The sequence below is a fragment of the Danio rerio genome, chromosome 22, assembly GCF_049306965.1.
Source record: "Danio rerio strain Tuebingen ecotype United States chromosome 22, GRCz12tu, whole genome shotgun sequence".
NCBI classification, from domain to species: Eukaryota; Metazoa; Chordata; class Actinopteri; order Cypriniformes; family Danionidae; genus Danio; species Danio rerio.
This window is the reverse complement of record NC_133197.1, coordinates 7,359,290-7,382,983: the sequence shown is the minus strand read 5'-3', so window position 1 is coordinate 7,382,983 and position 23,694 is coordinate 7,359,290. Positions and strand designations below refer to the sequence as shown.

General features: G+C 37.9%; 1 protein-coding gene across 1 annotated transcript; it reads left to right on the top strand.

Moving 5' to 3' along the window:
- The first annotated feature begins 263 nt into the window (after positions 1-263).
- Positions 264-22,269, top strand: fgfr1bl (fibroblast growth factor receptor 1b, like). The gene is made up of 10 exons (XM_692962.10): positions 264-447; positions 2,030-2,362; positions 3,615-3,787; positions 7,013-7,136; positions 9,623-9,813; positions 12,006-12,153; positions 16,726-17,019; positions 18,260-18,367; positions 18,445-18,496; positions 21,766-22,269. Exons 1-10 carry the CDS (start codon positions 384-386, stop codon positions 21,806-21,808), a joined length of 1,530 nt encoding a protein of 509 aa, XP_698054.5. The 5' UTR covers positions 264-383; the 3' UTR covers positions 21,809-22,269.
- The last annotated feature ends 1,425 nt before the right edge of the window (positions 22,270-23,694 follow it).

Below are 23,694 nucleotides of genomic sequence, written 5' to 3'. Positions count from 1 at the left end.
TCAAATATCTTTTACACTGCACACACGACAAAGGTGAAAAAACCCAGAAAAAAAGCGCTGACTGATAATAAATGAGCAAACTTTTCTCCATTTTTTATCTTTTCGCAGGGTTTATTTTCTATTACTTTTGACCATTTGTTTTGCTGTAGTTTATGACAGAAAAGTTCTCATTTGGCCATCTTCATTTAATCTAGGCTTTAAAAGTTTGAGATGAAAGAGACTTTTCTTTTGTATGAAAACATCGCCCTCTGACATCGCCCACTACAGCGCGCGACTATGAGGATGGAGAGAGTTTCATTACCTTCACTCTAACTAGTAAAGTAGTCGTTTCAATCAGTTTTAGTCGTTATTTCGCGGAATCAAAGTTCATAATTGTTCAGAAAATGAACATGAATCATCGTTTTCTTTCACTCTATTTGCTGCTGTGTTTAGTGGTACATGAGAACGGTAAGACTTTTGCTTTTGTAAGTTATTCTGCTCCACAAGTTGTTTGTCGTGTTTCTGTTGTCTTGTTAAAAATTAAAGTTGAACGAGCTGTAGTTTTAGCTGCAGTCAAGTTTAAAAAGTCTAAGGAACCCCGGAAGGGACGTAGTGGAGGAGAAAAAAATTGTCTGGGTGAAAAAAAATAATGGGTGAAAGAAAAAAATGGGTGGGAGGAAAATATATATTTCTAAGTTTTTGCGTTCTCTCGCAAAGTTTTGCGTTCCCTCACGTAAACCCTCCCGTTTTGCCGAAATTCTGCCTTATTTTACCATTCTATCCCACTTTCTTTACATTAATACTGTGCGTCGATCGTCGCCTTTCATAAGCAACCCCTGAAGCAATGAATGCGTACAAGCGCATGATCATAGCCAACTACAAATGAGTAAGTTTTATTAGCGTTAATGAACATTTGCCTTTTCTTTGATTCAACTGAATAACCATTTAAACAAATATTGTGCGGACATACGTTCTCTTTAGATGTGTTGAAATTAAATGTTTAAATGTACAATTTTCAATGTAAAATAGTAAAGAACGAATAATAGAGAATATTCCCAGAATCAAAAAGGTTTTTATTTTCAGTAATGTTTTATATGTGTATTATGGTGCACAGCAGGTTCCAGTGCAGTAAATGCATGTACACAGTACAGACACACTCACAATGAAAGCAAATGAAATAGTGACAGAATAATAAAAAGCCAATAAAATGCAGTGTGATACAATGTAGGAGGAAAATACTAAAATTATATGATAAATAGATTTTAAGATGTACCTATAGGTACATTGTATAAACTTATATAGGTGTGACATTTGTTTGGAACATTTAGGTGACAATACTAGAGTTTAAGTCATTTAAATATGTTTGATTTATGAAATATTACAAAAGAATAATCTCTAAAAACAGCCTTGACCCTTAACGAGAAAAATAATCCTCAAAAAAAACAATTTGCACTGGTCGTTTGCTTATAGTTTTATACCTTAAGACTAAACGTTGTTGGACTTAGTGTGATGTTATATAACACAAATTAGTTGTCAAAATAAAATAATATATACAGTTGAAGTCAGAATCATTAGCCCCCTTTTTAATTTTTATTTTCGTTTTAAAATATTTCCCAAATGATTTTTAACAGAGCAAGGAAATTTTCACAGTATGGCTGATAATATTTTTTCTTCTGGAGAAAGTCTTATTTGTTTTATTTCGGCTAGAATAAAAGCATTTATTAATTTTTTAAAGAACATTTCTGGGACAAAATTATTAGCCCCTTTAAGCTAATTTTTTTTTTTCGATAATCTACAGATCAAACCATCGTTATACAATAACTTGACTAATTACCCTAACCTGCCTAGTTCACCTTATTAACCTAGTTAAGCCTTTTAATGTCACTTTAAGCTGTATAGAATATCTTTATGTATATAATAAAAACGGGCGCTAAAAATTCAGGGGGGGCTCATAATTCTGACTTCAGCTGTATATATAAATATTTTAAAAGTTGTAAACGTTTGTAAAAATTTTTTATTGAACTATTAATGAACTGCCCTTTTCTTCCAGGTGTGTCTGGTGTTGATAGAGAGGATGTGTTTGTGAGCAAGGGAGATTCAGTCACTCTACAGACGGGTGTTGAAACACACCAACAAGACAGAATTGTGTGGTTTTATGAAGGCATTCGCATCGCTGAACTCAGTGGAGATCTCAGTTATATCTGTACAGATGTTCAGTGTGGTGGAGGTGCTTACAGATTCAGAGACAGACTAAATCTGGACAGTCAAACTGGATCTCTGACCATCGTAAACACCAAATTTACAGATAGAGGAGAATATCAGATAATGATTAACAGCACCGGCGGCAGCAGCAGAGAAAAGATCTTCTACATTGTTTTTAATGGTGAGTCATTATGTTGAAAGAAACTCTTGTACATTTAAATCTCTTCATTAATGTGTTGATGATGTGTTTACTTGGTCAACCCTCGGTCCCTAATAATAAACAGGGCAATTCCAATAGGAACAAGCACATTTGGAGCTTAGTCCCTAATAATAATAATAATAAACAGGGCAATTCCAATAGGAACAAGCACATTTGGAGCTTAGTCCTTAATAATAATAATAATAAACGATGCAATTCCAATAGGAACAATAACATTTGGAGCTTAGTCCTTAATAATAATAATAATAAACGGAGCAATTCCAATAGGAACAAGCACATTTGGAGCTTAGTCCTTAATAATAATAATAATAAACGGAGCAATTCCAATAGGAACAAGCACATTTGGAGCTTAGTCCTTAATAATAATAATAATAAACACAGCAATTCTAGTAGGACCTACGCACCACCGGTGTGCGGTCCCTAAAAAATAATCATTTAACTTCATTTTCCTTTGGCATAGTCCCATATTTATCAGGGGTTGCCACAGCGGAATGAACTACCAACTATTTCAGCATATGTTTTACTCCGCGGATGCCCTTCAAGCCGCAACCCAGTACTGGGAAACACTCATACACTCATTCACACATGCATTCATACACTATGGCAAATTTAGTTAATCTAATTCATCAATAGCACATGTCTTTGGACTGTAGGGAATACCGGAGCACCTAGCGGAAACCCACACCAACACGGGAGAACATGCAAACTCATTCATTCATTTTCTTGTCGGCTTAGTCCCTTTATTAATCTGGGGTCGCCACAGCGGAATGAACCGCCAACTTATCCAGCAAGTTTTTTACGCAGCGGATGCCCTTTCAGCCGCAACCCTTCTCTGGGAAACATCCACACACACACTCATTCACTATGGACAATTTAGCCTACCCAATTCACCTGTACCGCATGTCTTTGGACTGTGGGGGAAACCGGAGCACCCGGAGAAAACCCACGTGAAGGCAGGGAGAACATGCAAACTTCCCACAGAAATGCCAACTGGCCCAGTCGGGACTCGAGCCAGCGACCTTCTTGCTGTGAAGCGATAGTGCTAACCACTAAGCCACTGTGCTGCCTAATAATAATAATGATAATAATAAACAGATCAATTCCAATAGGGCCTATGCATCTTCCCTAATAAACGGAGTTTATTTTTTTGTAATCTGATAGTCAAACCTCAGTGCATTGTTTATAGATAATTACCCCATTATTTTCCCTCTAGCGATGGCGCCTCGTTGGACCCAACCTAAAAAGATGAGAAGAAAGGTGCATGTTGCGCTGGCCAGCAAAACGGTGAAATTCCAATGTCAAGCTGAAGGAAACCCAAATCCCAAACTTCGCTGGCTGAAGAATGGAAAAGAGTTCAACAGTGACCAACGCACCGGCGGCTACACTGTATGATTATCAGTAGGGTTGGGTATCGTTTGGGGTTATTTCAATACCGGTGCTAAATCGATACTTTTAAAAAGGTACCGGAGCCAAAACGGTGTCTAAACAAACACTTTTGAGCCTTATAATTATTTAAAAAAAACTTTTTTTAAAAATAATTTTAATTGAACTATATAATTAAAGTTTAAAGTAAACATCAGTTCATATTTTATATATTTGTATTGCATTAATATATTTATTTTGATCATTTGGTTGTTAGCATGAATGCAAGATTTGCATATAGCAATTAAAATTACATCAGCTTATTACTAACCTGCGGAAAAGCTGTCTTCAAAATTAGAGAACTTTTTTTCTAGGGTTCATCAGTGATCTAACGATTTCCCTTAATCTATATAAGATTATTATATAATCAGGGTGTTTACATGAGTTGCTTTTTGAATGTTTCTTCATGATCCAGTTTTACATGTTATAGCACATAGATCCATTAACATTATTACGTCACCGCGCTAGACAGAGTTTCCTCTGAAGTTTCATGTCGTTTCGGGTGTTCCTTTTTTTATTTTCGGCTTTAATTAAATTTCGGCATTTTCACTTTCATTCAGGAACATTTCATTCATGTCCCTGTGACAAACTGAGTTATTTGATGCTAGTATTAAATAAGGACTGGTGGGAGTGATGTTTTAATGAAATTTGATATTGCACGACGAATAGGGTTGGGTATCGTTTGGTCTTATTTCAATACTAATGCTAAATTGATACTTTTAAAATGATACGGGTGCCAAAACGGTGCCTGAACCGATACTTTTGAGCCACAAAATTATGGTTGATGACTCTAGAAAAATCTTTTATTTGACAAAATATTTTTAAAAATATTAATTGAACAAAAGTTTGTCAAAAAGTAAACATCAATATGTATTTTATATATTTAAGTGACGTTGATATATTTCCTTTGATCATTTGCGGGCAGGGGCCACTTGTACTTTTGGTGGGCATGTAACATATATCACAAAATACTTAACTTATTTGTGGGTCATTTTTTTCATGCATCACTCTGCAGTCTTCATAAACAAGATAATTAAATAACTTAAACTCAAAACAATCTTCCTTGTTCATTTGTTAAGTAACTTTGTATTGGTGTAGGAGAACACATTTCTAACATTCAAGTGCATCAAGGCACATTGTAAACTTTAACAGATAGGCCTACAGTTGAAGTCAATTTATTTTGCCTTGCCATTCATTTAAAATAATGTTTCTGAAATTTTTCACAGTGTTTCCTAGAAAAAAAATTATTCTGGGGTCATAATAAGTCCTATTTCTTATTGCTTATTTTGTAAATAAAACAAGTTTTTAATTATAAAAAATAAGGTCAGTATTATTTTATTTATTTATTTTATTTACTTTATTTATTTATACAGGGACAATGTACAACATGACATGTTGTGCCAGAGTTAGCTATAAAGCTAATTTACATCTGTAGTCCCTGGGCAGGAAGTAACAAATTTAACACTTATAACAAATACAATATACACTTACAGTACAATAAATACAATACATCATTGTCAATAAAATGAAATCAAATCAGTGGCTGCATATTTGATTTTGTTTTAGCCGGATTTTAAGAACAGATTTAAAATGATTAAAAGTGCTGCTCTCTTTCATATACACTGGTATTTTATTCCATCTTTCTGCTGCTTTAACTGAAAAAACTGATTGTCCAAAAGCAGTTCTCTTAAGTTTAACTGAACAATCACCTCTAACAGATGACCTAGTCTGTCTTATATTGTCCTTGCCGACAATTACACATTGTTTGAGGGGTGGTGGTGCAAGACCATGAAATATTTTATACATTAAACACACATCAGCATAAAATAAGAAACTGTCAAATGTTAGTAATTTTTGTTGTGCAATACATTTGCAATGATGATAGCTCCTTGGCTTTTTAGCTAAAATTTTAACAGTTTGTTTATATATAACATACAATGGTTGTAATGTTGTAATGTTCGTATGCGACCAGCTTGTAGCACAATAAGATAAATGAGGTAAAATCATTGTATTCATAAAATGTTTAGCAGCAGCCATAGGTAACTGATGCCTAATGTTTCTACAGATCCTCAGGCTTGCTCTAGCACTTTTGGAAACCTTCTTAATGTGTTTTTTAAAATTTAAATTGGAGTCAATAATTATACCTAAATATTTAAAATGATCAACAATATTTATTACTTCTCCATTAACTAAAATATCTGAGCAGTGCTCCTCATTTTTCTTAATTGAAAAAAACATTCCCACAGTTTTACATTGAGGGTAAGACATGAACGATATAATTATTAGCCTCCTTAAGAAATATTTACTGTATATTTTTAATTTACACAACAAATCAGTTACAAAATAATTTGACTAATTATTCCAGCTTTTGTAGTTAACTGATTAAGTCTTTAAATGACACTTTAATCTGGATAAAAGACTATAAAATACTTAAACGGGCTTTGTCTGAATACAACCATCTTGCGAAATAACTAGTAAAATGTTTTGAACTGACTGTCAACATGGGGAAGATAAAACAAGACGGAAATCAAAAATGAATGAAGGCAAAACTAAACGAGTCGAATATGACTTACATGAGCGTGACTGAAAACTACATTTGATCAATGTCTTACATCTGTTCTTTGGTACTTGCCGACTGTTTGTAAATTGAAGACTGCATTTCCTAACATAACACTATCTTCACTAGATTTCTGATTAATAATGGTTTCTGCATAGCCGAGCTCTTTCTATCTCTTTTCCACAACCAACATACTGAATTTAAAGTCTTAGGTTCATGCAGACTTGTGAGACTGCAGTAAGAGCAAGCGCCGTCAGAAACATTGAAAATACTGTATACATTTCCATTTTTTAAGACATGGCGCGAAACAATGTAATTTAATGCAGTGTTTCTTGTTTGGTCTGATACCTACTTTATATTGTATATCAATCGAACAGTGAAGATCAGATTTTTGAAAAAACAAGTTTTAAATGTGGCAGTTTTGTTATGGCCTGACAGTTCACCAGAATCGATCAGGATGGCTGACTGAAAATTAAAAGTCTGTTGTGCGTATACCCCATTGTGATTGGATCACTGTGAAAACGCATGTTCATATTAGGTCATAATAGGGCCTGAGAGATTTACTTATTGAATTATGCACGTAAACATTGTGAATGTGTTATTTTTAAGAAAATTTTTTTATCCATTCCCAGCTGTGGGAAAACACATGGGCCATAGTCATGGAGTCGGTGGTGCCCTCAGACAAGGGCAACTACACGTGCCTGGTGGAGAACGAATACGGGAGCATCAACCACACCTATCAGCTGGATGTATGGGGTCAGTAACAACTCAGTTTTAACCATTGACATTTTAGCAATTAATATCACAATAGACTCTTCACATTTCCGGGTTTCTCAGCAGTGGAAGTTGTCAAAGTTGGCTAACTCAGAGCGCAGTGAATGGGAGTACAACATATAATTTTTTTTACAATCCTATTGGCTAAAATAATGAAAGAAAAACTCCACAATGGTGTTATCAAGACTTTTAGAAGCAGGAAAGAAATAGTGTGAGACTTATAACTGCAGCCAGAAGAGAAAACAACGTCAAATTTACTGTCCTGCCCCCATAGACGCTGCATTAGAAACACCTTTCATACGTGGTAATTTGTTTTTTGTTACTTGATGTAAAGATGATGGGCCCTATCATACACCCGGCGCAGTGTGGCGCAAGACACGGCGCAGTAGTCTATTGGTAGTTTCAGCTTGGCGCAAGAGTCGTTTTGAGGCGTTGCGCTACGCTGTTTAAATAGCAAATGCATTAGCGCTCATTTGTGCGCCCATAGGCGTTCTGGTCTAAAAAGGAAGGCGTTCTGAGGCGGACCGCTGGTGTAGCGCCCTCACCGCCTGATGAGGGACAATAATGTTAATAAAAACACAGGAAACACGGAGCTGCTGCTGCTTCACGTCAGAGTCTGTGTATTGTTTTTTAAAATGAATGCACTTAAAAGTATACTTTCACATTGTAGAACAACATATGTAAACATCTTCACAGATATTATATATATACACATATCACAAAATAATCACATACATATTCCCTGCACATTACTGTTATAAATTACTATAAAGTAATTATATGATTCTTCCTAAATAAACTATTCACAGTTTAATTATTCTATAACACACACAAAGGCATATAACCGACCTACACATATATCTCTCTTTATATATACATTGTAACCAACTATGGGAAATAATAGCACTTTGTGACTTTATAATTACTTTTGTAACAATAGTCCCTTTGTTAGTTGTTATGTTGATACATATAATATACATTCACTTGACCGTTTCTTCAGTTGGCATTTAAATCATCACTGTTGCCGTTGGAATTACAGTGCAGAGCGTATATATATATATACAGTTAATACGAACTCTTATATATATTAATATACACTATCAGGTTCATTTAATAGATGACACTTGTTGCTTTTATATCTCTAAAGTATATTCAACACATTTTGATAACGATTTCAATATTTCATACCTGATAAGGGACAATAATGTTAATAAAAACACAGGAAACATGTTATTATTATTAGCAGTATTATTTAATATATCCATATTTATATTTGTTTTATTAAAAACAAGCTTAGATTTGCCCACCTGTCAGGTTTTAGACCATATGGGGCATGGCAGGTGTATTTGGAAATAACTCAGTATTTTGACCACACTTGGTCATTATTGTTCATTTATTCATTTGCTAGAAATTAGAACTGAATTTAGAAATAGTTTTGAAACAAATCTTTGCGCTTAACAAACAAAATTAATTATTTATAGACTAATTGATGTCTGTGTGTAAAGGTTTCCCTATCCAAGAGCGAATGTGAAAGTAGTTCCATTATCTCTCATTCTCACGCAGTAGATGCTCTGTTTAACAGTTTTTTTTGTTAAAAAACTGTCAACTGTTAACTGTTTGCTTGTGAAATGCTAATTTTTTCCACTTAGACTTACTTTGCGTCCTGTAAATAGCGGATGCGCTCTTGGCGCGACGCAGCTGGGTCTTTAAGGGAATGGGAGATGAGACTCTAATTGGTTTATTCTCAAAACACACCTATAACTCATTAAGAAAATAAACTCAACCCTTTTAGCCCATTCGCCTTGGCGCAAATCAGGTTTTCCCGTCCGTAAATTAGCAAAAATGCGTTCTGACACGCCCTGAAAGCGTTTGCGCCCTGCGTTTTGCGCTCTGCGCATGGACCGTCAAAATAGAGCCCGATATATTAATTCATTCATTTTCTTGTCGGCTTAGTCCCTTTATTAATCTGGTGTCACTACAGCGGAATGTACCGCCTACTTATCCAGCAAGTTTTTTACGCAGCGGATGCCCTTCCAGCCGCAACCCATCTCTGGGAAACATCCACACACACATTCACACACACTAATACACAACGGACAATTTAGCCTACTCAATTCACCTGTACCGCATGTCTTTGGACTGTGGGGGAAACCGGAGCACCCGGAGGAAACCCACGCGAAGGCAGGGAGAACATGCAAACTCCACACAGAAACACCAACTGAGCCGTGGTTCGACCCAGCGACCTTCTTGCTGTGAGGCGACAGCACTACCTACTGCACCACTGCCTCGCCTGTAAAGATGATATAATACATACATAAAAACACATAATTGTTCATATGTAAAAAAAAAATCTAAATATTAAAAACGTTCAAGGATTTAAGATGCTGATGACTGATAAACACGTCATGACAGTCTTGTGAAAATGGTCCATTAAATCCAACCATCTCCTCTCTTTGTGCACATTGCAGAGTCATCGCCTGAGAGACCCATCCTATACGCTGGACTTCCTGCAAACCGAACGGCCATGGTCGGCAGTGACGTAGAGTTTGTGTGCAAAGTAATAAACGATTCTCAATCTTACATCCAATGGATCAAACACATCAGGGTAAACGGAAGCCAAGAAGGACCGGACGGAATCCCTTACGTGCGCGTACTAAAGGTAAACGTTTCAACTTGAGGTGCAGTCAGAATGCTTAATTCTGGTGATCCACATGTTTAAGCGTGTACATGGTTGCCTTGATCTGTGACTGGCCACAGTTGTTTCCCCTCCCCTCTCCCTTAACAGCCTGCCCTCAGGTTGCATTTTTACTTTCCAAGCACACTTGATGAGTGTCATCAATGCAACTGTTTTGAAGAAAACAGGAAGAGAAGCAACCTTGGCCAGTGCAGTGTAGATTTCTTTAGTTACATTGTTGAGGGACACAGTTACACAATGCCGAATATCTTGTTGAACAGATTTACCACTTTTGACGCTCATCAATTTTCGTAAAATTCCATGTGCTGCACAAATTAGGAGGTTTGCTAAAGCTGGCAGCTGAAGTGCAGTGAGGAGTTTGCATCTTTGTTTAACTTGTAAGATCCAGCCAGTTAGTCCAATGATGGTATCCACTGGTGGACGAAGGTTCACGGCGCGTGCGGTCTCTCCAGTGCACAATGTTGAATGAATTTAATTTAACTCATGTATGACTCCCATTTTAATCCAGCAAAACGCCAAAGGAGAGTCCAGACAAGACAAGAGAAACAAGAGAACAAACAATAACGAACTGACAACTGTTGTGGAAAGTTGTGCTGGATCTCGACAAACATTTTCTAGGTTTCGAAAAAAGAAGCTGAGGTCTTCGAAGTTCTTAAGTTGAAGCAGTTTCATGTTACGGCAGAGTTGGTCGATCGATCTCTCTCCTACCAATGCTCAAAAACCCACAGTTTATATACAGTTTTTTCTCATAGTCATCATGAGAAGTGGTTTAGCATTATGACATTTCCCAGCTCCAATAGGATCCTAGCTTTTTAATTAATGGCTGTATGTTTTTCTGTTTTTACATATCTTAAAGGTCATATAGCATGTGCTTACCATCATGTGTTTGCACATGATCATGTTGTTTCCATACTTTCTGAATGATTCTCCTTATATATGCTATTTTGTCGAGGGTTGTTTTTGTCTTGGTCAATACATACATGTGTCTAAATGTATTGCATATGTAGTCTGAATGTTCTTACTTCGCCGCATGACCTGCCATGCCTCAAGGCCGTTAGGCCCTCAATTATAAGGCCCTGCATGTCTGTGTGTTTTCGTCAATTATAAGGCCCTGCATGTCTGTGTGTTTTCCTCTGCATCACTTGAATGTATTTCTGTAAGTTTTAACAGTGTATTTTAATAAGAATCTTTATTTTAATAGTGGCAGATTATATAGTGATTACATAATAAAAGTATATGCATAAGAAATACTCCTATACAACAAAGCAAAGAGTTGCCGCTCAGATATAGGTGCGGAAACTAACCGCTGCTGATCGGCGTTGGGCAATGAAACATGTGATCGCAACACAGAAACGCAGCAATAAAATCGACATGGAGTAAAGCAAAACATAAACAGGTGATAACACAGACAACCACAGAAAGAGTTCTCACATCTACATCAGTGACAAAAAATGCATCTTATAACCTTTGGATACATTTTCCCCCTTTATTTAAAAATATGGTGATTTATCGTGGAGGTTTTTTTTTTTTTGTCATGTATCAATATATCGTAGGATCACATATATCACAGAATGTCATTATCAGGGGCAAAATATTGTATCGTGAGTTATCCTTTGATTCCAACCCCTATTGGATACCCTGGTGTAAGTACACCCCTAGGATACCATGTATTGGGATTAGATGTCATGCATTTGGTCTCTTGTTGTCCTCAGCACTCATGCTTCAATGGCTCGGACACTTAGGTGCTGACAATATCTCAGAAGAAGTGGGCGACGAATATGTATGCAAAGTGTCCAATTATATAGGAGAAGCAAATCAGTCAGCCACTTGACCACAGGCTATTTCGAAATGATCTCTAGGCGTTTTTGATTTGGGGTTTATCTCAATCTTTTGGGTTTTTCCTATCCCATAATGCCGTGGAAACTCCCTGTCGGCCCAATTAATAGATTGGGTCTTGCTGGAGGGAATTTACATGTGGCTTGCCTAAAGGTAGATTGAGGGTGATGGTGCTGGGAAGAGATTTTTGGCCTCTCTACAGGTGATGAAAAGATTTCTGTGCTTTAGGAGCACCAGATGCAATGTCTCCCCTAATCTCTTCAAGCTTTTTCATCCCTTCCCCTCTGGGTCTCGGGTCTGCTTTTCTCGTTCTCTTCCAGATGGCTGACCTCAGCACCACCGACAAGGAGATAGAAGTAGTGCTCCAGTTGAGGAATGTGTCGCTTGAGGATGCTGGGCAGTATACTTGCTTGGTGGACAATTCTATCGGTATCTCCCATAAATCTGCATGGTTGACCGTTGTCAAAGGTATCCGGCGATTCTTTCTTCTCCTCTCTAGCGTTTCTCAATCCCAGTCCTTGCGTCTGCATATTTTACATGTCTCTCTTATTTAACACACCTGATTTAGATAACCAGCTCATCAGAAGAGCTCCATGCACGGACTGTGCTCTGAGTGACAGAGTCCCTACATTATTCCTTAGTACCTTCTCCTTCATTTCTCTCTACCAGAGCACGAGAACTTTTATTTCACTTCTGAACATTCATTCACAGATTTACAAAACGACATTGCTTGCAGTGTCTTCTTACATAAAGAAGCATGCATGTGTTACATTTTAGTCCCTTTTCTAGGGGAACGGAGACAAAAGTAACAAAAAAAATTAATTAGGATAAAAAAATATATATATATCAAATTTTAATTGGATCGAATTAATAATAAATTAATATTTAATAATGTGCGTGGAGAATCTCCTTTTTCTCTATCCCAGCATACGTTCACTTTAGATATAATAATAACAAAAAAATTTTTTTTTTACATTTCCAGACAGGGTAAACAAAAACAAAGAGATACGTAAATGAAAATTATCCTAACCAAAATCATTATGAGAGGGTAAGGCCAAAATAACCAACAAAACAAAAGCTTCCTAAATTGACAAAAAGTTCTAGATTTCCTAATATATATATATAAAGAAAACTCAAAATCAATGACGATGCTCTTACCCCACAACCTGGCTAAATCAAGTGTGCCGCAAGCCTACGTTTGAGTGAAGGTTTCGGCCGTTAGATCGCCCCCTGGGGGCTGGCTGCAGTACAAGTCATAAAGCCCGCCTACTCCATGTTAATGAAGGAGACTTAAGCCCAAATAAAAAAAATATTACACTTGCAATAAAATGTCCCGAAAGATAGTTCTGGTCGATTAAGGCACTGGTTATTGTGCTGAAATAGGTGCAGATCTTCATTTTTGTAAACAGTTTGTTTTTAGCAGTAATTTAATGCTGGGCGTGTCATCGTGATTGACAGCTGTGATTGACAGTTTCTCAAAGCGCGGCGTCTGAGCTTCGGCAGGAGACTGAAGTGTTATTATTCGATTTCTGTGTTATTTTACCATGACAAAATGAGTTCAGCAGTAAACTATAGTTTCTGACATACATGATCCTGGTGGAACACTGTTTATTCGCTAAGTTCAGGGCTTTTTTCGGGCTTTATTAGTTTGCTGATACACGCCTAGCCACCCAGATAGCAAAACACAGTTCCGGCTAGATTCTCGCCTGCCGGAGACTTATCTCTTAGAGCTCAGACTGACTAATGTTACCTCTGCTGGACCTACTCCGGATGCCTGGACTCACTACCCAATTCCAGCCCGAGTCAATCGAGCCAGATGCGGCGGCCGAGCGAGCAGGCGCTGCCGCATGCGAGCCGGAATCAGCCAGCGACGCCGCGAGTAAGTTATGTGTTGCGGCCTGGAGCTGGCGCGATTGAATATATAAAACCCTCATATTTGTTAACGTTATTACATCCATTTGTGTTGATATGACAGCAAACGCATGCTGAGAAGTTCGGGGGGCGTAGTTGATTTTACATAAAGCGTTTGATTGGAAGCTCGACTCTGCTCATTTTCGCGGCTCCTCCTCTGGCTCCATCAGACAATCCTTCTGCGCATGTCTGGCTCCAATTTCAGCAGTCTTTTGCGACAGTTTGTGCCTGTCAAGCAGGCGTTTTGCCCTCAAGGCGTTCAATGGGAAAAAGGGCTGTCGCGTCGTCCATATTTTTTACAGTCATTGGGCTAAATCCAGAAAAAGGAGGAAACTTAAAGGATAAACCCAAAATAAATCAGCACTTGTCTCTCTACACGGCTTACTTTTCACATAAAGTTACACGTCACACTTATTCACACTATAATCTCACAAGTTTCACAAGCTCACAGTTGTAAATATCCAACAAAATTTCTATCACACTAAAATCACTGGGTTAGGGAAAACAGGGACTCTCTCCGTGCTTTGCCGCTCTGCCTCTTTATAAAGCCTGGAAGCTCAATCAACAGCAACCGATCCGATTTGCTCTGATTGAAAACAGGTGCGGCTGGTTTGGAACGCTGCTCAATGAGAGAGAGAGAGGCAGAGAGACAGAGATAGAGAGAGCGATTAATAAAACAAAAGGGAAGAGCAATAAGCTGCCACTCACACCAACAACTTATTACCTAAATACATCATAGGATGTAACACATGACATACCTCCATAATTAAATAAAATATGAATTCTCCTATCACTCGCTAAAGTTCCAATTGAAGGATACCTAGATGCTCCCTTCAAAATGAAATCATAGTGGAATATCCTGTGGAGTCCACTTTGCAGGGTGTCTATAGTAAAAAGAGAAACATACAAAATGCGCAGTGAGGAGTGTCACAAGTACCGGGATTGAGAAACACTGCTCTAGACCTTCCCTCCTCATCCAACAGTGCTCATTTAGTAGTGTCATCTGCCAGTTCCAGGTGAACCACAGTTAAGTAAAAGAGCATTTACTGAAAAAGGCAGAGGTGTTTCATAGGAAGGTGTGTGGCTGTCCGCAGGTCCAAAACCACCCATGAATGGCAAGCAGACTAAACCTTTAGATCTCGTTGACATCTTCCCCTATAGAAGTATGATCAGGATCATGGGTTCACTTCCCTGGCAAATGACACTAGTTATGGCACCTCCTCTGCTTTTTTTCTTCGATATCCTTCATTTTCATTTTACCTCACGATATCTTTGTTGTTTTAATGGTTAGTGCCCACCAAGTTACTTTTACTCAGACTATGCTCAGTCTTAAACTATGAGAACTCTTTGCACAAATAAAAAGCGCTATTCCAAATTCATGTAAACCATGCCAGGAGTATACAATCCTGCTCTTGTAAAGCAAATGTAGATCAAATTAGCTTTATTCAGCTTCAGCACACTTGTCTGTAAGTTTCTAGTTAGCCTTGACTCGCTGGTTCAGGTGTATGGACACATGACATGCAAGAAGCATGAAGTTGCCGGCAGCTAGCTCTCTGCAACTCTCACATGGACGCCCACTGAAGCTAAGCAGGGCTGCGCCCGGTCAGTACCTGAATGGGAGACCACACGGGAAAGCTAGGTTGCTGTCGGAAGTGGTGTTAGTGAGGCCAGCAGGGGGCGCTCAACCTGCAGTCTGTGTGGGTCCTAATGCCCCAGTATAGTGACGGGGATGCTATACTGCTCAGTGAGCGCCGTCTTTCGGATGAGACATTAAACCGAGGTCCCGACTCTCTTTGGTCGTTTAAAATCCCAGGATGTCCTTCGAAAAGAGTAGGGGTTTAACCCCGGCATCCTGGCCAAATCTGCCCACTGGCCTCTGTCCATCATGTCCTCCTAACCATCCCCATATTCAATTGGCTTCATCCCTGTCTCCGCTCCACCAATCAGCTGGTGTGTGGTGTGCGGTCTGGAGCAAAATGGCTGCTGTCGCGACATCCAGGTGGATACTGCACACTGGTGGTGGATGAGGAGATCCCCCCCATTGTGTAAAGCGCTTTGAGTGCGCTTTACACATAAAGCGCTTTATCATATGTCATCGCGATCTCTTGCTTCATATGAGATCAGATGATTGTGACTGCTGTAGTTATTCCAGTTGTGTTATTTTTAGGTATTTATTTTCAGGAAATCACTGAAGGCATATATTATGTTATCATAATAATTGGCCAGGATGCCGGGGTTAAACCCCTACTCTTTTCGAATTACATCCTGGGATTTTTAATGACTCGGTTTAATGTCTCATCCGAAAGACAGCGTTTACTGAGCAGTGTAGTGTCTGCTGGTCTCACTAACACCACTTCTGGCAGCAACCTAGCTTTCCCGTGTGGTCTCCCATCCAGGTACTGACCGGGCCCAGCCCTGTTTGGCTTCAGTGGGCGACCATGTGAGAGTTGCAGAGAGCTAGCTGCAGGCTCAAAATCAAAAGCATCTGGAGGAAACCCAAAATTGACCTTTTGCTAAGCCCTGCCTTCCTTGGTTACTGTTGCTAAGCCAGTCAAACTTTCACATCTGGCAAGTTTATTACAGCAAGATTGCACCAGTGTCAGACATTCCCAAGGAGGTAACTACTAGTGTTTGGCAAACAGGTGAGATATCTGAGAAAACAAGCCAAAAAAGGACTGCATATGCATTAGAGGGGTATATCCACGACATAATATGCAACCGGTTACAAACTAATTTAAGAAAAATTTTAATTTTAAAAAAGTGCAAGCAGCACGCTGAACATTCAACAACTTAGTTCATGCAAATTTTAAAATAATATTTATAAATTAAACCATAATTTCTCTTTTTTTACTTCTAAAAAGCTGGATAAGCTAATTGTTGTGCAATAAAAAATAGCGTTAAAAGGACATTATGGTTTTAAATGACTGAAAAACAGATGCTGGTGCAGTATATGGATCGCAAATGCTCACAATTCACAGTTTGTGATCTTATCTTAGTTTTGTTCTGTTGATATGTGATCCAGATATTCATAACTTGAAAGATGGAAAAAAACATCAACATAAAAACATAACAATAAAAGTGATGTGAATATTTATTTCTCTGCTTTTGGTGTTTTCTGTGCTGATACAGATGCAGAGCCAGTATCAGTGAAGGAGGGAGATTCAGTCACTCTACACACGGGTGTTAAAACAAACCAACAAGATGATGTTAAATGGTATTTTAACAACATTACCATTGTTGAAATCACTGGAGATCAGAGTAAAATTTGTGAAGATTATCGGTGTAAAGAGAGATTTAGAGACAGACTGAAGCTGGATCATCAGACTGGATCTCTGACCATCTTTGACATCAGAAACACAGACTCTGGATACTACCAGCTGATAGTCCTCAACACCGTGAAGAGTTTCAATGTTTCTGTAACAAGTGAGTATTACTGAGTGATGATTATTTCTCAATATTTTCATCTTTGGTCTCATAATAACAAGCGAGATCTGTCTGTCTCACAGATATTTTACTCTTGTAATCTTGACATGAATCATATGAATTCTCTGTGGTCAATGAAAAACACTCAGCACTTTTTTTTTCATACATAATGTTTTTGTTTGATTGCCAGATTGCCAGTGTTTGTGATGGAGGGAGATTCACTCACTTCACTCACTGACGTGAAAATGAACCAACTCCCCGATGGGAATTTCAGTACAATCACATCAAATCATTGAATATCAGTGGTTTGTTCTGTAGACAATCGAAAAAATATATAGCTAAAGGGAGGTAAAAATATTGACCTTACAATGCCAAAATAAAACAAAATAAGACTTTCTGCAGAGGAAAAAACTTTATTGGAAACACTGTGAAATATTCCTTGCTTTGTTAAACATCATTTGGGAAATATTTATAAAGAAAAAAATTAAATAAAAGGGGCAGAATAATTCTGACTTCAACTATATATATATATATATATATATATATATATATATATATATATATATATATATATATATATACACACACAACAGTTCTGTCTGGTTCTCAAATCTGATTGGCTGATAGCCGTGCAATATTCTGCAATATCAGAACTCCTACAGCCTCTTTACACTTATGTATTACTCCGCCCACATACAGCCAGCAAAAGGCAGACACTACAGATCTAAAGTTTAAAAGATGCACGCTCAACTGTTTAACTGTCAGCTTATGATTTCAATCCAATGTGGAAGAAAGTAGTTCCACATACAAAAGGGTTTTTAAAACTCTCTGTGTTGGATTTTGTGTTTATATACACAATTATGCCGTCAAACTGTTGTATAAACGCAATATCACACTCGAAGCAGGCGACCTGTGGCCGCCTCCCACCAGTGCCGATATACAGCCATATCGCACTGCTACTCATGTGATATTGCTCATATATATAGGGCGAGGCAGTGGCGCAGTAGGTAGTGGGTAGCAAGAAGGTCGCTGCTTGTATATTGTATTACATTATATTTATTATAGGATTAGGATTGGCTTCACCTGAATAGCACTGCAGTATTTCTTAACCTGGCACTGTGATGTACGACCACACCAGGTTATTCACTGATGAAAGAAATAACATACAACTGATGACCAGAGTTTAAAGGTGTAAATGTTGAACAAAAGGAATAATGATCATCTGTGTTTATATTTCCAGATCCAGCTCTTCCTCCAGCTGTTGTAGCAGGAATATGTGCTGTTGTTCTGTTTGTTGCAGCAGCTGCTGCTGGGATTTTCTATTTAAAACTCCAAGCAACTGGAAAAGGTGAGCTGAAATATAAGCTCCATTTTATGAATAAATTATTTTAAGTAATGCGTTTAATGCTGATTTTGTTTAAACAGCCATCGGATGGAGGACTGAGCACAGTGATAACGGTTCACCCACTGGCCATCGGTGAGCATCTGTTCCTGTCTGGTTTGTTTGGTTTGTTCCACACTTGTGAGGGTAAAGTTTAGTGTTGGAGTACTTGAACTTGGACTCAGACTCGAGTCCAGACTCCAATTTTGATTGGACTTGGACTTTTCACAGACTCAGGTGAACTTGTACTCGGACTTAACTTAGACTTGGACATTTTGGACTCAGAAAATATCATGAGTACAGTAAAGTCCACATCATCCACAACACAAATAAAGAGATTAAAAATTAATAAATAAGAGCATGAAATTATAACAAGAATTTAGCGAACTCTCTGGCTGCCAGCATTTATTTCCGCCACTGCACCGCACCGGCAGGCAGCGGTAGCCTGTCTTTTCCTTAAACTTGTAACCAGAAATAGCCATATCACACAATTCGTGGCTAGGTCTAGGACAATGCCTTTAAAATCAGCAATAATTTGTTTTGCTTATGAAAATCATAGATAATTTATTTGCAAGTCACTTCAACCAACTAGAACGACTTCTATCGACATGTTGAAAGAAAACATAAAGAAAGGTAGGAGCTTATTTTTTAAAATTGTATATTCATATCGTAGTGACGATGTTCATTCATAGTGTACATCAGGGGTGGCCAACCCTGTTCCTGGAGAGCCACCTTCCTGCAGATTTCAGTTGCAACCAGTATTAAACACACCTGCCTGTAGTTATCACATGTGTTCAGGTCCTAATTAATTGGTTCAGGTGTGTTTGATATGGGTAGCAACTGAAATCTGCAGGAAGGTGGCTCTCCAGGAACAGGATTGGCCACCCCTGGTGTAGATATTAGCCCCTTTCACACAGTGATACCGGTAAATATCTGGAAAATTTCCGGAACGACTTTACCGGTATATTCAAAAAAACGCTGTTCACACAGGCGAGGACGTTACGGAAATTTTCCGGAAAAGAGCATTCACACATCCATTCCAAAATACCGGTAAATTCTGACATCATTCACCACAAATGAGCTTTAAACGGCTGCGCTTGTATTTGTAAACATTTGACTAAATTACAAACTCTGTGGTTGATCATTATTGTGAACAACTTTCGCAGGATCACTTTCGCATGTCGAGATGTTCATAATATGTGCAAGCTGTTTCACAGGTACACGCAAAGCTTGAAGGTAAACAAACAACGGCTTATCATAGGCATATCATCGATGATTATTTACAGTTGGCATTAAGAAGAACATTTAAACGTGATCTGACTAACTTCTAGCAGCTAAATGTGTCTGGAAAAATATTCAAAGGTTTTTATTCTCACAAACCGCGCGGACGTAAATGCGTCTGACTGTTGTGATTGGCTAAAGCAGACGTCTCACGTCACCACGTTCTAGACGTGCACGCGCTTATTCCGGCAATCTTCCTTCTGCATTAACACAGCGCAGCATTCCGGCAAAATACCGCTAATGTTACAACTTCTCTTTCCGGAAAATAGCCAGAACAAATTTACCGGTATTTTCGAAAAGGGCCTGTTCACACATACAACCTTTCCGGAAAATTGCCGGTAATTTTCCGGAAAGGTGTGTATGTGTAAAAGGGGCTACTGTGTTGTTATTGATATTGGTGTCAATATATCCACAAATAATTGCCAGATTCAAACTTTTGCGCTTTGGCTCTGAGCCATAGAACGATGCGTTCAGCGCTTGTTTTAGGCCAGGGCTTCTCAAATCCGGACTCCGGTCCAGATCCGGATTGCGAAGCTGTTCAATCCAGACCCGACTCTATTTCTCAATGCAAGATCATGCGTAAAAGGTTCAAATTGTGGATTTCCTTCATTGATAAATGCATAAACTTTGTTTAATCAACAGTTTAGTTGTTTGTATTATTATTATTTTTTAATATGGCCGTAATAAAATTGAAGGCAAAATATTCAAAGTTTTCCTGCGCGACTGTTTTCACAACATCACTGTCATGAAATCCAGTCATGAAATCCAATCTAGTTGACCGAGTGTTGGTATTGCACCTGGAAGGGCAGAAAACTTATGCTGGACTAGTTGGCGGTTCATTCCGACTCATGATAAATGAGGGAAGCTGAGAGAAAAATAATGAATGAATGAATTTTATGACTTTCTGGATTCAGCCGGATTTGGATGTTAATGACTCAGACTTAAGTGCGACTCGACCCACTTTTTGTCAGGGTTCTGCCACTCTGGTCATGTAAATTCTTGTTTTGGTGGCAGAATCCGGACACTAGTCATGTCTAGTCCTGTCCTGTTGTGCTCGGCTCAAGTTTTCTTGGGTCGAGCACTTGTTTCTGTTACTGTGTGTGTCTCCGTGTGTGCGCACGCCTTCGTGGGTGTGCGCAGAGCGTGCGCGCTCCCGCTCGGACGCGCGCGCTCTTGTACTCGTGTTTGTGTTCGTCTGTATGCAGCGTAGTGTTTCATTCCCAGCGTCCCAGTCTAGTTGGTTTCGGTTAATGAGTTCTCTCATTGGCTGCATGTTCTTGTCCTGTGTTATGCGAGCACATGGCTTGTGTTGTCTCTGTGTCATGCACTCTCCCGTTTATTGTCTAGTCCCACCCTCCTTGTTAACCCATTATTAGTTAATTATGTTCATCCGTTTGTGTTAATTTCCTACAGTTTATAAACCCCTCATGTTTGCTGTCCTGTGCCAGTTCGTCATCAGATGTCATCGTTTCCTGTCTTGTCCTGTTCTCCAGTTTGCCAGCCTGCCCAGTCTAGTTTGTTTGTTTATTTGTTTTATTAATATTTTCCCCCTCGGGTAGTTTGTTTTGCTGTTTTGCTTTTTATTTTTTATAAATAAATACCCATTATTTGCTGCACCTGAGTCCTCGCTCCTTTCCCTAACCACAACCGTGACACTTTGGACTCGGACTCTACTGGTTAAGGACTTGGTCTTGACTTGGACCAAAGGTGGACTCGGCCCCAACACTAGTAATGTTGGAGTTGTGAGTCGGCCTGAATTAGATCTGAATTTCCTGTTTTCCTGTGAAATTCATTAATTCAAACTGATTCAGTGCTGGAATAGCATCAGGAACTTGTTTTTTTTTTTTTTACACCCAAGCAGAACATAACTCAAAATAAATTAAACTGAAAAGTAATATAAAATCAACAAGCTTAATTTAAGAGTAATTATAAGTACCAATAATATCTTCTTTAAACGTCAAACATGATTAGATGCAGTATATCATTGATTAGAAAATGTGACAGCAAATTAAGTGTCATAATACTTTTTTAAAACCTCAATCATGTTTATGTCTTTGACCCTCATTGAATCTGTTTTCTTGCAGGGCAATCATGATGACGCCTCGTCCTCTATTCATACAGGGGTGAACGCTAACAATAGGATGTCCAATGACCAACCAATGAACTCTAGCAGTGAGACAGCCCATTATCAGACTGAGACATATTGATGAACACCACACTTGGGACGTCCCATAATCAGTGTAAGGTTGTTACTTTTAGACTTGTGAGTAAAACATGAATCTCGGAAACTGAACCTGTAGTAACCCAGATTGCATATTTTAAGTAATTGTTTGTTTGTTGCATTCTAAATCATAAGATAAATATGAAGATGCCTTAAATATGAATACATTCTAGACATCTACCTAATATCCATCGGAGACAGATGAGCAAATGCCCTAAACATGTGTTGCAGATGTAAATACACACATATATGTGGCTATCAAGGACTACTCTAAAATGTGTTTTTATAATGTATGTTGTGTTGTAGAATAAGTTTTTTATTTATATTAAACATGTTAATTTACCACATTTAATATTGTGGTAAAACAGCAATGTGCATGTATTTACATATATATTACAATCTTCAAATGTTTTGGTATTATATATTTAAATAGTTTTTGAAAGAGAATATATATATATATATATATATATATATTCAGAGAATGACTTGATTTCAGTGCTTTTTTGTTTTGTGGTTGTTCCTAAAGATTTACATATAATTTGAAGTCTTCACAAAATGGGGAAAGTTTGGTTAACAAGGAATTCGTTTTTTTTACTATTATTTTTATTATTATTATGCAGGAAAGAATATTAGAAAGATACAGTATGAACAAAGTGACAAAAGGGTTACACAAATAAAATTTCAGCAAATTAAAAGTTTAAATGATTTACACAAGGAAAGAGTTTTACATGCAATATAATTGTTAGAATCTTTTAAAGATTCACATATAATAAAAAGTAAGGGTGTTTCTTTGAAAATTTACATATGGATGTAAAATTTGACGAAAATAAATAAATTAATAATAAATGTACAATGACAAGTATCTACATTCAGAGAGTAACCAAACAACACAATTCTTGGGGAAATACAAAAGTTTGGAAGTAAGAATTGTTTTCATGAAGTTGGAAAAGTCAACCCAAAACACAGTAAGTGCACTCCCAAACTAAATGCTTTAATGTTTCATCATATTGAGCAAAAAAAGGGGATTTTTGACAATTGACCCAGCCGAGGCTCGAACCAGCGACCTTCTTGCTGTAAGGCGACAGCACTACCTACTGCGGAATTAGTTTTTGTTTTTGTCATTCCTCAGAAATGACGAGGCGGCAGCATCTTCCCGTAATGGGCGTGGCTTTCAGGTTATGACATGTTGCGCTCTGTGGGAGCAGTCTCAGATAATTTCATCACTTCACACTCCAACAAGAACACTATAAATGTAACACATCTGCATCTTACTACTCTGTTTTTACTCAGAAACTGAACATGGAGCATTTCATTTTCCTCATTTTGCTGCTGTGTCTACACGAGAATGGTAAGACATTATTCAGCCCTTTTCCTAATAACGGTCAAAATAAACGTCACAGTTTAGTTTGACATCAATCTTTTTATCTGTAGTTCATTGTCTGTAACTATTTTGCTCTATCGTAGTCGTTCGTCGAGTTTCTTTCCTGGTCAACGATTATAAGCAGTCAAAATGAATAAATACACGTTTAAAACGTTTCTCTGTAAATGCTAATTTTGTACAGCAACTTAACATATATAGTGACGTAACGTGGTGCATTTAGTTTAACATTTGACATTAGACGTTCAGTTTAATGCCTTGTTCATTAAAGGGAATGTAAGCAACTTAAATGTATTTTTAGCTTATTTTAATGCATTTAATTGCATGTATTATTCCATGTGAATCGTTTTATTAAGTAATGTTTATGTTCTGTGAAATACGAAACAGATTGTATGTAAAACCACCCTTGTTTAT